General features: G+C 40.1%; 3 protein-coding genes across 3 annotated transcripts; 2 read left to right on the forward strand and 1 right to left on the reverse strand.

Moving 5' to 3' along the window:
• Positions 1-1,036: 1,036 nt before the first annotated feature.
• Positions 1,037-5,678, forward strand: LOC18991614. Its single transcript, XM_006395984.2, has 7 exons — positions 1,037-1,605; positions 1,729-2,367; positions 2,451-2,806; positions 3,407-3,618; positions 3,948-4,204; positions 4,557-4,735; positions 5,208-5,678. Exons 1-7 carry the CDS (start codon positions 1,299-1,301, stop codon positions 5,295-5,297), a joined length of 2,040 nt encoding a protein of 679 aa, XP_006396046.1. The 5' UTR covers positions 1,037-1,298; the 3' UTR covers positions 5,298-5,678.
• A 2,825-nt stretch (positions 5,679-8,503) lies between these two features.
• LOC18991615 (dihydrolipoyllysine-residue acetyltransferase component 5 of pyruvate dehydrogenase complex, chloroplastic) lies at positions 8,504-11,023 on the forward strand. Its single transcript, XM_006395985.2, has 6 exons — positions 8,504-9,475; positions 9,894-10,085; positions 10,199-10,286; positions 10,384-10,454; positions 10,543-10,626; positions 10,746-11,023. The coding sequence occupies exons 1-6, from the start codon at positions 8,618-8,620 to the stop codon at positions 10,848-10,850; spliced, it is 1,398 nt and encodes a 465-aa protein (XP_006396047.1). The 5' UTR covers positions 8,504-8,617; the 3' UTR covers positions 10,851-11,023.
• A 65-nt stretch (positions 11,024-11,088) lies between these two features.
• On the reverse strand, positions 11,089-14,376 carry LOC18991602 (LRR receptor-like serine/threonine-protein kinase GSO2). The gene is made up of 2 exons (XM_006395986.2): positions 11,671-14,376; positions 11,089-11,592 (listed from the first exon to the last, which is right to left on the reverse strand). The coding sequence occupies exons 1-2, from the start codon at positions 14,243-14,245 to the stop codon at positions 11,288-11,290; spliced, it is 2,880 nt and encodes a 959-aa protein (XP_006396048.1). The 5' UTR covers positions 14,246-14,376; the 3' UTR covers positions 11,089-11,287.
• Between the last annotated feature and the right edge of the window lie 408 nt (positions 14,377-14,784).

Below are 14,784 nucleotides of genomic sequence, written 5' to 3' on the forward strand. Positions count from 1 at the left end.
AAGATATTACAAATACTTATTCTTAAAACACAAATAAAAGAAAATCTTTAACTTATTATTACAAAAATTAAATATACAAAAAATCTATACATTTAAACACCAGAATATAATTGAAATTATATTATAAAAAATGTTATAAAATAAAGAAATAATTTCCCTGCAGATGCACATATTAGAATCTAGTTAACCATTTAAACCAATGATTAGGAGTAAATATGTTTGGAACTTTTTAATTGGGGAGAAATACGTTATTAACTTTTCAATCACGAACATATAAGTTGAGATCGAAAGTTTAGATGAATATGTTACTATATGATACTTCCGAAGGGGAAATACATCATTTTCCCAAAATTAAGAGCATATTTCTTTAGAAGTCTATTATTAATTTAATTAAGATTTGGTCAAATACAAATCTGACCTACAAGCAGATTTCATTGAGAAATCTCTGACTCTTTAAAGTTAGTTAAAATTAATAGTGTTGGGACTTATAATTTAGATAGAGATTAACCGGTTGAAATACACATTTCAGAACCAAAAACATTTACTTATATTAATTTATCGAATATTATTGTATAAAGTTTATATGTCTCTCATCATAACATATATCAATTCCAAAATCAGTGAGTTCTCCAAAACAACAATAGAATCTTCTTAGAATGTGATATGAGTAACTTTCAAGATTAGCACAGATGAGAGGAGGCAAAATGCACAACTTTGCTATAGGCAATGCAAGCATCTTGGTCACTTGGTAATTGAAAAATTGAATTTGAAAATGAAAATTTGAACATAAACCGCATCATCAATGGCAGAATCTTAATCTAAAACTTCAGCTTTACAAAAAATTGTGATTTTCAAAATCAATAAAAGTGTTAGTCGACAAAAAAAAAATACATCAACAAATATTCCAAATTTCTCCATGTACCCAAAATCCATAAAGCCAAAAGCCCAAAATAGCGGATATCTATAACCAAACCGGGTCGGGCCAGATCTAGCGGCTTGAGTCCCCGTATACAGATCTAAAGCAACGCACCGTATATAAGTATCTCGCCGGAAGCGCGTCGCCGATCACGCGCAATCATCTGTAATCCGCCTCCGTTTCTCCTTTCTCTCCTCTCACCTAATCTTAATCAGATTGCTTATAATGGCGATTCCATCCGTGAAGTAGCTCAAGCCAAGTTTGCTTCATTCATACTTCTTCAAATCTCCTTCTCAAACAACAAACACACTCTGCCATTTGCGTATATACATACGTAATCTCGCGTAGAGAGGGGGCGACTCGTCTCGTCGACAATGCTAGAATGGCTCAATATAGACAATCGGGAACGGAGAGATTCAGCGGTCGCGGCGTTGGTTACCCTCACTACGCCAACAACGGCGCAGCGTCTTCTTCTTCTGATCACATAGCGATCGGGATCCGAAACGGCGTCGGAGGAGGAGCGCCTCAGCAAGGGAAGGCTAACCGGTGGAGGCGATCCGTACGACCTGACAGGATCCGTCGCCTTGGAATCGGCTCTGTTGTGTTTGTTCTCTGCCTTGTGCTCGTTGTCACTGTCCTCGCGTACTATTACATCTCTGGTTTTGCTAATAATGGCTACGATGATAAAGGTTTCGTTGGATTTTCGTTTGTTTAGATTTCATTATTTACTTATCTGGATCTTCTTTTGTTTGCTGGAAATTGGATTTTTGCTATATCTCAGATTGGTTCTGATGTGTTACACTTTCCGGCAGGATTTGATTCTTATGAGGGTGATTTTCTGACGAATGTGACGAGAATCGACCCTGCAAAGGTGCTTGAGTTTGGTCATGGTTCAGTGGTTCATGGACGAGACTCGATATATTGGGATAAGGATGATAGAAGACGGGATGATGATTATAATGAAGATGAAGTAGAGCATAAATATGTTGATGTGGATAGGTCAGTGGCTGAAGTGAAAAAGGATCCTGTCAAGGGTTTAGATTTGAAGGGGATTGGTTTGTACAATGAAGACGGAAGAAATGAGTTAAAGAAGTATGAAGCAGAGTATCAAGCTTCGCTTGTGAAAGGTGGTGAATCGTTAAAGAAAAGCGGTGGGGATCATGAGGCGGTTGATATGGACCCTGATGAAGATGATGCCATTGATTCTCATGATAGTCAAGGGGATGAATACGTTGATTCTGGGCATGATGAGGATGAAAACGAGGAGCCGCACAAAGAGAAGGATACCGAGGTTCTCCCTTCCATGACCAAGCAACAGAATTCGGAGAAGGATGATGTAGCTGCTTCAAAAAGGTCACTTGGGGATATATCTGTTGTTAGTAAGGGTGGTAAGTCCGGGAAAACATCACGATCTGATACTAAGAGAAGAGGCCGGGGTCGCAGATCTTCAGGTGATAACTTGTGATTAGTTGGGTTGTTAACCTCAGTCTGCGTGTTTGCTTCTCATCATTCTTTTATTGTTCAAAACTTTCAGGTGCATCTTGTGAGATGAAGCTAATGAATTCAAGTCACCAAATAGTGGAGCCCTTAAATACTCGAAAATCTGCTAGATTCTCTTTACAGTACATCGAGACAGAAGATAAACCTGATGGGGAAGAACAGTGGGAGCCTAGATTTGCAGGTCATCAGAGTTTACAGGAGCGGGAAGATTCCTTCTTGGTTCAAGACAAGAAAATTCATTGTGGCTTTGTCAAAGCCCTCAAAGGTTCTCCAAGTACTGGGTTTGACCTGACAGAAGATGATACTAATTATATCAGTCGATGCCACATCGCTGTGATCTCATGCATCTTTGGCAATTCTGATCGCTTAAGGCCTCCTGCCAATAAAATGGTATGATTTTGTCCATCATTGATGTGTAGTTATGTTGTTTGGCCTTCTCGTTTCCACGTCTAAGATCTGGAAACTGTGACCAGCGAGTTGTGTATCTTTAGAGTAGCCTACCTTCACATACATAGAACCTGAGGTTTAGTGGCACATACATAGTTACTAGCAGAGACTTGTGAGCGAGTTATCTCAGAGTTCAAGTGGCACGTGTTGACCTATGGGTGCAGTTTAACCAACTGTTGTAGACTAGTGGCTGGAAATAAGATGAAATTGAGCAGTTTTTGAACTAGATACACGAATAATGAGTTATGAATGCTTGATAGCTGGCATGTGAAAGTTGGTTTTGTCGGTGTTTTCATCAGACATGGGCAGCCATATGTTAAGAATTAAAGATATCTGCTCATATGGTTTACCAGGACTTGGTAGTAGCTCTTCTCACACAAATATCTAGATTCACTTTAGTGGAGTTAGAGTTAAGAAGCAACCTCATGCTTCATCAATAATCTCAAAAGACACATGTCCTCTTTTGTATTTGTAATTTCTTTTGCTTATTGGTTATGATATTTGTTGCTTGTGCTAACTTATATTTTTGTTCTTTTCATATAGATAAGTCGGTTGTCAAGAAAAAATGTTTGCTTCATTGTGTTCGTGGACGAGATTACCATGCAAACACTTTCTGCAGAAGGACATGCCCCAGACAGAGCAGGATTCATTGGTTTGTGGAAGTTGGTTGTCGTGAAGAATCTTCCTTACGCAGATATGCGGAGGGTAGGGAAAATACCAAAACTGTTGCCACACCGACTTTTCCCATCAGCTAGGTGAGTCTCATGCATAGCGGTAGTTTTCATTTTGATGGGTTTAGACTAGCACAAATTTTTCCACCACTTGCAGTTAGAAAACAGATCAGTGGCTCATGGTTGAATATGATTGAAAGAAAATACCGGAAGAACATCAGTTATAACTTATAAAGCATATGTTCATTCTGAGCCACAAAGACAAATGTCAACGACAGAATACACACTAGAGATTAGATCTTGAAACTGGTTTCTCTAGACATATGCATCTGAATGCGATATGTGATACCCACTGAAAAGCTTTTCATGTCAGACCAAATCTGTATGTTGATAGAGAAACTTAATTCTTCCAGGTACTCAATCTGGTTGGACAGCAAGTTACGACTTCAGTTGGATCCCCTACTCATTCTAGAGTACTTCCTATGGCGTAAAGGTCACGAGTATGCTATATCCAATCACTATGACCGCCATTGTTTATGGGAAGAGGTTGCACAAAACAAGAAGCTGAATAAGTACAACCATACTGTTATTGATCAACAGTTTGAGTTTTACAAGGCTGATGGGCTGACCAGATTCAACGCTTCGGATCCGTTCAAGCTTCTTCCTAGCAGTAAGATTCTGTTTGATAACTAATACAATCCAGGATTAGAACGGTGCTTCGGGAGAGTTTGCATTAGTTAGTGGCCATAACTGCTACTTGGTTGCTCATAAGCTGACTTGGGGTTTTAACTTCTTAAGCTTATGATCAGTTTAGGTTTTAGATTTTCGCATTCACAACTACATCCTTGGTCACGGTATGTTAATAGTTTTTGCAGCCAGCTGTTATTCCAGCATTTAGGTTATAATATGCTCTTTGGGGTCAAATCCTTATTGCCACCATGAAAGGGTCAATCAATACTTGGCGTTGGTTATATTTGTGTGTTTTTGCTTACTTATAATCCTCTTGCTTATCTTGTTCGCAGATGTTCCAGAGGGGTCTTTCATAGTACGGGCACATACTCCCATGTCGAACCTATTCTCATGTCTTTGGTTCAACGAAGTGGAACGCTTCACTCCCCGGGACCAGCTGAGCTTTGCCTATACTTACCAGAAACTAAGAAGGATGAATCCTGAAAAACCATTTAATCTTCACATGTTCAAGGTAAAGATCTCTGTTTAACAAGTCTCCATGATTATAATTCTGCATCGACCCTAACAATAAGCTGCTTGATGCTTATCTAAGACATTGGGTTGCCTCCATGTGTAAGGTTTCGGGTTGTGAAGTCAAAAGTGCTCTTGGCATAATATTGACCGAAGTCCTATAATAGACTAGTATCAGAGCCAAACCCCAAATACAGTGGCTTGTCTAGCTGTAATGGTCTTACATTTTATCTCGTAAGCTAATTAGTGATTGATAGGCTCATCAAACTATGATTCAATTGCATGGGTCAGGTCTAAGATAGGTGAATCAATGTTGGTTAGCATAAGAACCATATCATATGGAACCGAGAGGGGTCTCAGAGCCGAGACAACTCGACCGATGAATTTGTGGAATGGTGGATTAGGTTCATATCATAAGTCTGAGTAGTTAATAGATTTCTAATTTTATCTTGTTTCCTCATCTTAATTTTCAGGACTGCGAGAGAAGAAAGATTGCAAAGTTGTTCCGTCACAGATCTGAAGAGAAGCGAAACCTTATACAAGCAGCACTACAACAACAATAAAACGACCTTCCTTTTTGTCTTTCCTGTATATTACACAGTGTTGTCACTTGGAGAAAAGCTTCGTTTTCTTTGCTCCGATGACTGCAGGAAGATCCAGATTGTTTGTACATTGGACCGAGTCTGTTGCTTGTGGCGATAACCAAGAGAAGGTATACGGAAACAATGTGAGGTGATTTGTAGATGTAGGCGGCGTTTAAGAGTTGAAACTTTTGGAAGAAGAAGAAGAAGAGGCTTTGATTCGATTAGATTTATGAAAAAAGGGTCCTCCATTTTTATTCAATTCATTGCTTTGTTATATTGTCTGTATCACTATCATCATGCAACAGTATATTCCTTACGAAGATACTACATTGATTATATTTTCATCTTTTGAAACAAAAAGCACAAAATGGGGGAGCCAAAGCAAAAGCATGATATGCCGAATTTTGGATTTCTTCAGTTTTCATTTTGGTTATTGGAGCAATGTGATTTTACATGGCTGAAATGAAATGATCACTAACCAAAATAAAATCTGAAGAATAGATACAGTGTTAAGCAGAAACCAAAATGGAGGACCCTTTTTTTTATTGAAAGCAAAACACCCATTTCTTATGTCTAACATCTTATTTTGCAATTTTTTATATTTTCAAAATTTTCAAAATCTTCCATCCCGCCTCCAGAGCTGTGCCTGAATTTTTGCATATTACAAGCAAGGAAAACAAATTTGGCCCTTCAAACCTATAAATTTGCTTAAGTCCACAACGATTTAACTTATTACTAGCTCAAGATAAAAGTTCTTATTTATAGTGCAGACTCTTATTTAAGATGAAGACTTTTATTCGATGTGGGACACTAAAAAATCAACTTTTAAAATATATAAAAATTATTGGTCATATGGTAATCGAACCCACGCTGATACTGCTTTATACACCCACACAAAACCAACTGTGCTATTTTGATTTCAGGAAAATTGGCCCCTAAAATGTTTTAATATTATCGGCTCTAAAGCTAATGCGCACGGCTCTGCCCGCCTCTGATATCCATTGTTGTAATTATCCAGTTTCTTTGTGTAAACATTTTAGGGATGAAACATATATACTGTCATATACCTTGGTTCCTTGTTGGAGATAATTCAATGAGCCAATATTCATCACCATTATGTTGATTCGCTTGACATATTATCTAAAGACATGATTCAAATCATTTAACTCTGGTCTGGAGGATTTAAGTTTGACACACATATATAAACAAGTCCAAATCTATTTTCCAGAATTATCATAAAAGAATATGGAATTTTTCCTTTCTTTTCCCATTCCAAATATTCTTGGATGAGCTAAGACGCAGATGCATGCCATCTTATACAATGGTGGCCTCTTAATCATATGAAATAAAGTGGTTGGTGTAGCATTCGAAGGTATTAATTCAGAAAATAAATGATAAGTTGTAGCTAAAAATCTTAAATAATATTAATTACATGTGAAACCAAAGTCTGATTGAAGCAATCTTTAACTTTTAAATTATGTTTAAAATTGATGGTGTTCTAATATGACATGATGAGACATATAATATAGTACTAGTTTGTACATATTGCTTAATGTTCTCCATGTGTTACTTAATGTTCTCCATGTGTTACTGATGGCTCGGGGAGCTGGGTTTGGCGCAGTTTATGTAAGCTGCGACCTATTGCTCGCCCCTTTATCTCGTGCGAGGTTGGCTCCGGCATCACCGCTTCTTTCTGGAGAGATAACTGGACAGGTTTGGGACCTCTTCTGGACCTAACTGGTGAAATGGGACCAAGGATTTCAGGACTGCATATGGATGCGGTTGTGGCGGAGGCTATCACGGAGTCAGGTTGGTGGTTCGCTAACTCCCGTAGTCGGAACCCAGTTATTGTGCTTTTGCGTGGGTGCCTTCCGGATGCTGCCTGTATCGCCAGTTCTGAAGTGGATGACTGTTTTAGATGGAAGGTGGGAGTCCTCCCAGCTTCTGACATCTTCTCTTCTGCAGACACTTGGAAATCTCTTAACCCCTCTCTCAATTCCGTTGACTGGTTCTCCTCCGTTTGGTTTAAGAAAAATATCCCCAAGCACGCCTTCCTTACTTGGATTGCAGCTCGGAACAGAATGGTTACTCGTGACAGACTCATTTCCTGGGGTCTTCAAGTTCCTTCGGTTTGTTTGTTGTGTAACTCCTTCGACGAGAGCCGTCAACATCTCTTCTTCGACTGTGCTTTTAGCAATGTTATATGGGGCTTTTTCGTGTCAAAGGCAAATATCTCACCACCGGCGGATTTTGAAGCATCCTTCACTTGGATGAAGCAACCTACGCGAAACAAGAATGTCAGTCTCATCTTAAAGTTTGCCTTCCAAGCTTCGATTTATGCTATTTGTAAGGAGAGGAACGCTAGGCTTCACTCTACGGTCTCGCGTCCTCCCCTGGTCGTTCTCAAGGATATCCAGCAGGTCATCAGATGCAAGCTCGATCCTCTATCCAGAGCTCAGCGTAATCTACCCTCCACTGTTTCTTATCTCACCTCTTGGTTTTCGGTTTTCCAGAATGATATCCTTTCTCCTTTAGGTTAGTATGTTCACTTATTTTTTGTATGCAGTTCTGTGAACTGGTTGGATGTATGTGCTATAATCCCGCTGGGATATGATGTAATTGGGCTATGAATGAAAAGGAAATTTTTAAAAAAAAAAAAAAAAAAAAGAAGTGAGTTTATGTTTTGATTAAGTTTCTTTCAAGAAAAATTAAGGATTAATTATTTGATTTCTATAATAATTTCACGCGAGATTATTAACCTAATTACGATGTTAATGTAAACTTAAAGTCGATAAATCACTGTTGTTAACAAAATTTCAATGGATAACATACAATGTTCTGAAGTCATATCAAACAATCCATGACCAAAATTCATGTGTTATTGGATCATCAAAAATATATGTCACAGTTATAGAAATTTTTATCAAATGGAATCAATTTGTTTTTAAGAGCTAAATTTTAGTTTTTTCGACATTTCCAATAACTTTTGGGTATTCGAAACCGATCGAGACCCGAAATCTACCCCATCTCGTACCAAACCAATTTTTTTGCGGGTCCTATACGGATCTTAGACCTTCTATTGAGCCTATTAAAAGCCCAAAAGAGAGCGCGTGCAAGACACCTTCCATACAATAGTAACAGTGGCAGAGTCCGTCACCGGTAAATTAGTTGGCAAACTCCCTCCGTCTACTCTTTCGATAATTCCGAGGAACTTCTCTCTCTCTCTCCTTAAATCACATTTCTCTCTCTCTCTCTCTCTGTTTCACTCAGCGCATTGTGATTTCTGAAAACTCGAAACAATGTCTCGTCTTCTCCACACATCCTTCCTTCCTTCTTCCACTTCTCTCCACTCCAAATCCCGATCCTCTGTTCCGAATTTCCGGGCTAACAAGCCCCGAATCGTCCCCGTCCGAGCGAAGATCCGAGAGATTTTCATGCCTGCTCTCAGCTCAACCATGACCGAAGGAAAAATCGTCTCGTGGGTTAAATCCGAAGGCGATAAGCTCAACAAAGGAGAGAGTGTCGTCGTGGTTGAATCCGACAAGGCCGATATGGACGTCGAGACTTTCTACGACGGTTATCTCGCCGCAATCATGGTCGAAGAAGGCGGTGTTGCTCCCGTCGGATCCGCCATTGCTTTGTTAGCTGAGACCGAGGAAGAAATCGCCGATGCTAGGGCTAAGGCTTCTGGTGGTGGAAGCGATTCTCAGTCTCCGGTTTCTCCTCCACCGCCTGTTTCCGAAGCACCTGCGGTTGTTGAGAAGAAGGTTTCGGTTCCTCCGCCGTCTATTGTGTCTGCGTCTTCGGTGCATCCGGCGTCTGAAGGAGGGAAGAGGATCGTGGCTTCTCCTTACGCTAAGAAGCTAGCAAAGGAACTGAAAGTGGAATTGGCTGGTTTGATTGGAAGTGGACCAATGGGTAGGATTGTGGCTACAGACGTTGAAGCGGCTGTAGCTGAAGGAGGAGCTGCTTCAGCTGTGAAAACGGAGGTACCTGCGGCGGCTGCGGCGGCTCCTGGTGTAGAGTTGGGATCGGTGGTTCCATTCACGACAATGCAGGGAGCTGTGAGTAGGAATATGGTGGAGAGTCTTTCGGTTCCGACTTTTAGGGTCGGATACACAATCAACACCAATGCTCTGGATGCTCTCTACAAGAAGGTGAGTAAGTTTTTGAGATTTGAGTTGCATGATAGAAAATTGGTGGTTACATTGATTATGATTGCAAACAGATAGAAAAGTATTTAGTTTATGGATATGGTACAGTAGAATGGAAAATTTTTGAACTTTGGGATGATAGTAAAGTTGAAGAAGATTAGGGCTTAAGCGTTATAGTTTAATGCAATCTTGTTACCTAGATGCTTAAGTAACTACACAATTTGATCGGTAAAGGAACATATGGAACCGTTTTTCACCGACCTGGTTGTCTCTGTTTCGATTTGCATATAATGTTGAACGTGGTTATAATCAGAGATAGATAGTTGAAGTATATATGATAGTATCTTATGATGTGCATTGGTTCTTCCAACTTGTAAGTGTATATTGATTTCTTTTCTTTGTTTTTGTTTGGTTGGTTTAGATTAAGTCGAAAGGGGTGACAATGACGGCACTCCTAGCAAAGGCAACCGCACTTGCACTGGCAAAACATCCAGTTGTAAACTCTTCTTGCAGAGATGGAAACAGTTTTGTGTATAACAGTAGCATCAACATTGCTGTTGCTGTTGCTATTGATGGTGGTTTGATCACTCCGGTGCTTCAGAACGCTGATAAGGTTTATTTTCTCTTTTGGTTATATTTTCTTTTGCACACTTTTTCAGCAGTTTGCGTTTCACTCCGCCTTTGAAACTGGTATCAACGGATTGCTCTTTTTTTCTTTGTAAACAGGTTGACATTTATTCCTTGTCTAGAAAATGGAAAGAATTGGTAGATAAGGCCCGAGCCAAGCAGCTACAGCCTCAGGAATACAACACTGGTAACCTTATGCTAGAATACATTATTTGTGGTTCTGCAACGGAAGTGCTTGTGTAAATATCGTTTGAGTTTCTTATTCTCCTTTCGGGTAATTTCAGGTACTTTTACTCTCTCTAACCTTGGAATGTTTGGCGTTGATCGGTTTGATGCCATTCTTCCCCCTGGAACCGTAAGTGCTTATTTCTTTTAACCTTATGATTTTGCCAAAGTTATAACAATTAACAGATCATTGATTTTCTCCTCTCTCATCAATGAAGGGAGCGATTATGGCTGTAGGAGCATCTCAACCTACAGTGGTTGCTACTAAAGACGGCCGCATTGGCATGAAAAACCAGATGCAGGTAAGACTTTCTTTTAACCATCGTTAGAACTTGTTTTACTTCTCCTCTCTTCTTCATGAAACCGGCCCGAGTTGTCCTGGGAACTTGTTGATGATGACTGGTCACTTGCAAACTCACAGGTGAATGTGACGGCAGATCATCGGGTCATCTATGGTGCCGATCTTGCACAGTTCTTGCAAACATTGGCTAGCATTATTGAGGACCCAAAGGACCTTACATTCTAGGCCAAATTTCTGCTTTTTCGCTACCCAGATTTTCTCTGCTTTTGATTCCATGGGAGCTTGTATTTCTCGGTAATCAGTTCTTTGATAGAATTGATAAGAGTAATGTTGAACATAATATTTTCTTTGTTTAAGTATCTTCTGCAACATTTGGCTCATTGAAAGCCCTTCCCACATGATTTTGCTGCTAACTTTTTTATATATACATATTCACTTCATGTTATTGGATTTCGATCATCTGTAGCCATCTGGTATTCCTAGGTTTCATATTCATCTGATGAATCTGATATGGACTCGTAGTTTTTAAATTACAACTATTGAATGCATAAGATCCTTTTGTTTCTCAGCATAATGGAGTGCCAGAGAAAACCTCTCTATGTTTTTTGTACATACAGCAACAAGTAAAAGTTTACACATCATGCATCATCTGATACTTTTACCTAGAGTCTTGTGAGCATCCGTAGGACATTCTTCATCTTTGGCCTTGCCCCAGGAGAGATGTTTATGCAGGCAAGAGCAACGCTGAGGGCACGGAGCATCTGCTTGGTTGCTACAGTTGATGTTTTGCTCACTCTGATATCAAGAATGCTGTTGAGCTGCTCTGGTTGGCTTGGATGGCTCTGTACCCACTTAGCCAATTCTCTTCCTTCGCATACCGCTGGTCTTCCAGTTAACAGCTCCAAAAGTATCACCCCAAAGCTGTAGACGTTCCCAGCCATTGTCACCCTCATTGTGTAAGCATACTCTGATTAAGAGATCAAAACGGAAAGATTAAGACAGAGCTCTCAGACAAGCCCAAAAAGCTTTTGTATTATATGCTCACCTGGTGGAATATAGCCGATTGTGCCTGCAACTGCCGAGAGGCTACTATTGCTTTTGGAATGATCAATTACTTTGAACAGTTCAATGTCCCCTACTAGTGGCTCAGTGAGCGACTTGAGCATAATTTTCTTACTAGAAAGATCTGGTAGAAGGATTGGATCACGACCGCTGGATTTGGATCCATGTAAGTAGCAGATTCCCTGAGCTATGCCAACTGCTATACTGTACCTGCTCGTCCAATCAACCACATCGCTGGGATTGTTGTGTAGAACATCGTAAAGGGTACGAGTGTGAGCATAGTCATAGAAGAGAAGGCATCCTTCTGAATAGAGCACATAAGCTAGTGGAACCATAACATTTGCGTGATGCAGTTTCCCTAACATCTCTAGCTCTAGCTCTAGTTGCACACTGCTGGCTTGCTGGAAAAGTCGGTCTCTTGTGTTGAGTTTTTTTATCAAGTAACTGGAACCGGAGGGCATGACTACTCTGTAGTAACTCCAAAATATTGTCTGGAACAGAGCATGTTCGGGATGTGCCACAGCTTCCACAGCTTTGGTGAAATTGATGTTTGATTTGTGTGAAGCGTTTGAAGTGAGAAGCTTGCCACGAATGACTTCGGGAAGAACAGTTGATCCTTCTTCATCATGGTCGACCTGCATGTTGTTAACCCCCTTGAAACGCCTAGAAAGTTTCAGCACGATGACAGTTATGATCACTGCCACAAGAGAACACACTCCAATGGCGACATATTTTACAACCACAATTAGTTTGCTCTTCTGTGATGGCATTCTCTGAATCAAGACTTCATCATCCTCAGTTATCCCGGGGTTTCCGCTGACACTGATTGAAACATTCCGGATGAAACTTGGAACTTTCCCGGTAAGCTGATTGTTGGAGAGTATGAGCTGTGTGAGGGATATTAAACCGGTCAGAAAATCAGGGATTTCGCCTGAAAATTTGTTATTTGACAGATCAAGAACTTCCAAGCGCTCAAGTTGAGACAATGTAGTAGGGATAGGTCCTCCAAACAAGTTGTAGCTGAGATTCAAGGAGATTTGCAACTTTGGTGGCATTACTGGTATCCTCCCGCTTAGCTTGTTTTCACCGAGCTGGAGCTCTATCAGACTATTCAGATCTCTAATCTTGTCAGGTATGGCACCACTTAGATCATTGCCTTGCAAGTTCATGTTGGAAAGGTTCGCTAGCTGCGAAATCGAAGGTGGTATGGAGCCACTCAGAGAATTCCGGCTGATGTTAAGAATCAAGAGGTTACTTAACTGTCTGATGTCGTCTGGGATTTCTCCTGTAAGCTTGTTTTGCTGCAGTTTTATCACTTGGAGCGTTGTACTAAGGTTCCCAATTGCATGAGATAAGATCCCAGTGAACTGGTTCGTAGCCAAGTTCAGGAGAGTCAAATTCGAACACGAAGCGAGCTCACTAGGTATGGTGCCGATCAAACTGTTGTTGTCCATCTCCAGATAAGTTAGGTTCCTCAATGATTTAAACGAAGCAGAAGGCAGCGATCCTGTTAGCTTATTGCTTCCTAGTCTCAGCCTAACCAGGCTAGGCGAAATGCTTTGTGGTATCCATCCATCTAACTGATTAAACGACAAATCCACAGAGACGAGATTGGCCTGTGATAAAAGTTCACTTGGAATCAACCCCGTTAGACTGTTGTAACTGAGATCTAAACTCACGAGATGTCTTGTGATCTTAGAAGGAATTTCTCCAGTGAATCTGTTACGGTTCGCTGCAAATCTACGCAAGGTTTGGATGTTTGGGAGTGATTCTGGGATTGAGCCGCTAAGATGGTTGTTGGAAAGAAGCAAACTTTCTAACTTTGAGAGTTTTCCCAGCGAACTTGGAATTGACCCGTTAAGCTGATTATTACTGAGATCTATCAGCTTTAGTTCTTGATAATCTTCAATGCCCTCAGGAATACTACCGCTCAAGGAATTGTATGAAACCTCGAGCGTCTCCACACGTTTGGCCAAATTGGTAGGAACTGAACCAGATAGATTGTTGAAGTTGAGATTCAGACTTTTCAACTGAACCAAACCATCAAAACCATAGTCTCCAATGTTCCCACTCAACCTGTTGTATGAGAAATCAAGAACCTCCAATTTGGAGAAATTGCGGAAACGAGGAAAAGAAGAAACTTGGTTCATGCTGAAATTCAGTTGCTTCAACCCTACGAGCGTTTCACAATTCGTCATGAACCCATCTGGGACTGAGCTCAAGCTATTGCTGGAGACATCGAGAGACTCAAGAGTCTGGATTTGGCAGACGAGTGGTAGAAAGGAAGAATTGGTAAGATCAAAACGAGAGAGAGACAAGCTTATTACAGAGCCATTGTCTGGCCGGCTGCAAAGAACACCTTTCCATAAACATGGATTCCTCTCAGAACCAGGAAGATTCCAATCTGAGACATTGAGGAATCTTGAGAGCTCGATCATTGTGCTTGTCTGGTTCGAAGACAGCTCCGAGAAAGAGAGATTACAACAAGACAGGAAGATGATGAAGAAGAGAAAGAACATAGACTTGCCTGTTTCTGAAGGAACATGTATCTCCTTCATCTTTTTGACCCTAGTGATCTTTTTTCTTTTTTCAGGCAAAGGAGATAGACAAGCTTAATGGAAACAGAGTGCCGAGAAAATTCGATGAGAAAAATGGAAAAAAGTGGTCAAGGAAGGAAAGTGAAGAGAAAAATGGTGTGGGGGCACTGTTACAGTTTGTAGTGGCGTGTTGATTGGGTTGAAGACGTTGACTGGTGTGTTTTTATGATACAAAAGACTTTTCCAAGTCTTTTTGATTTTCTGTTCTGCAGCGTCAGCTTCTTCTATCACGTTTTTTTCTGTCTTAAAATTAATGGGTTCTCTTTTGTAGCTTTGTTGATCCAATAACCAAGTGTTTTAAAGAAGAATGCATTAAACTTTGAAAACTTTTATGAATTTACTTAGGACATCTTAAAAAAAACACCCTTAAAATTTTATACTTGAGATTTTGTGTTCTCCCAAAACAACTTTAAAACATTAAATTTTGAGGTTTTGAAAAATAAAACCTCAACAATTTCACTTATGAGATTTCATTGTTCAAAATCTTAAATTTGAGTTTT

The sequence above is a fragment of the Eutrema salsugineum genome, unplaced genomic scaffold, assembly GCF_000478725.1.
Source record: "Eutrema salsugineum unplaced genomic scaffold, Eutsalg1_0 scaffold_5, whole genome shotgun sequence".
Lineage (NCBI taxonomy): Eukaryota > Viridiplantae > Streptophyta > Magnoliopsida > Brassicales > Brassicaceae > Eutrema > Eutrema salsugineum.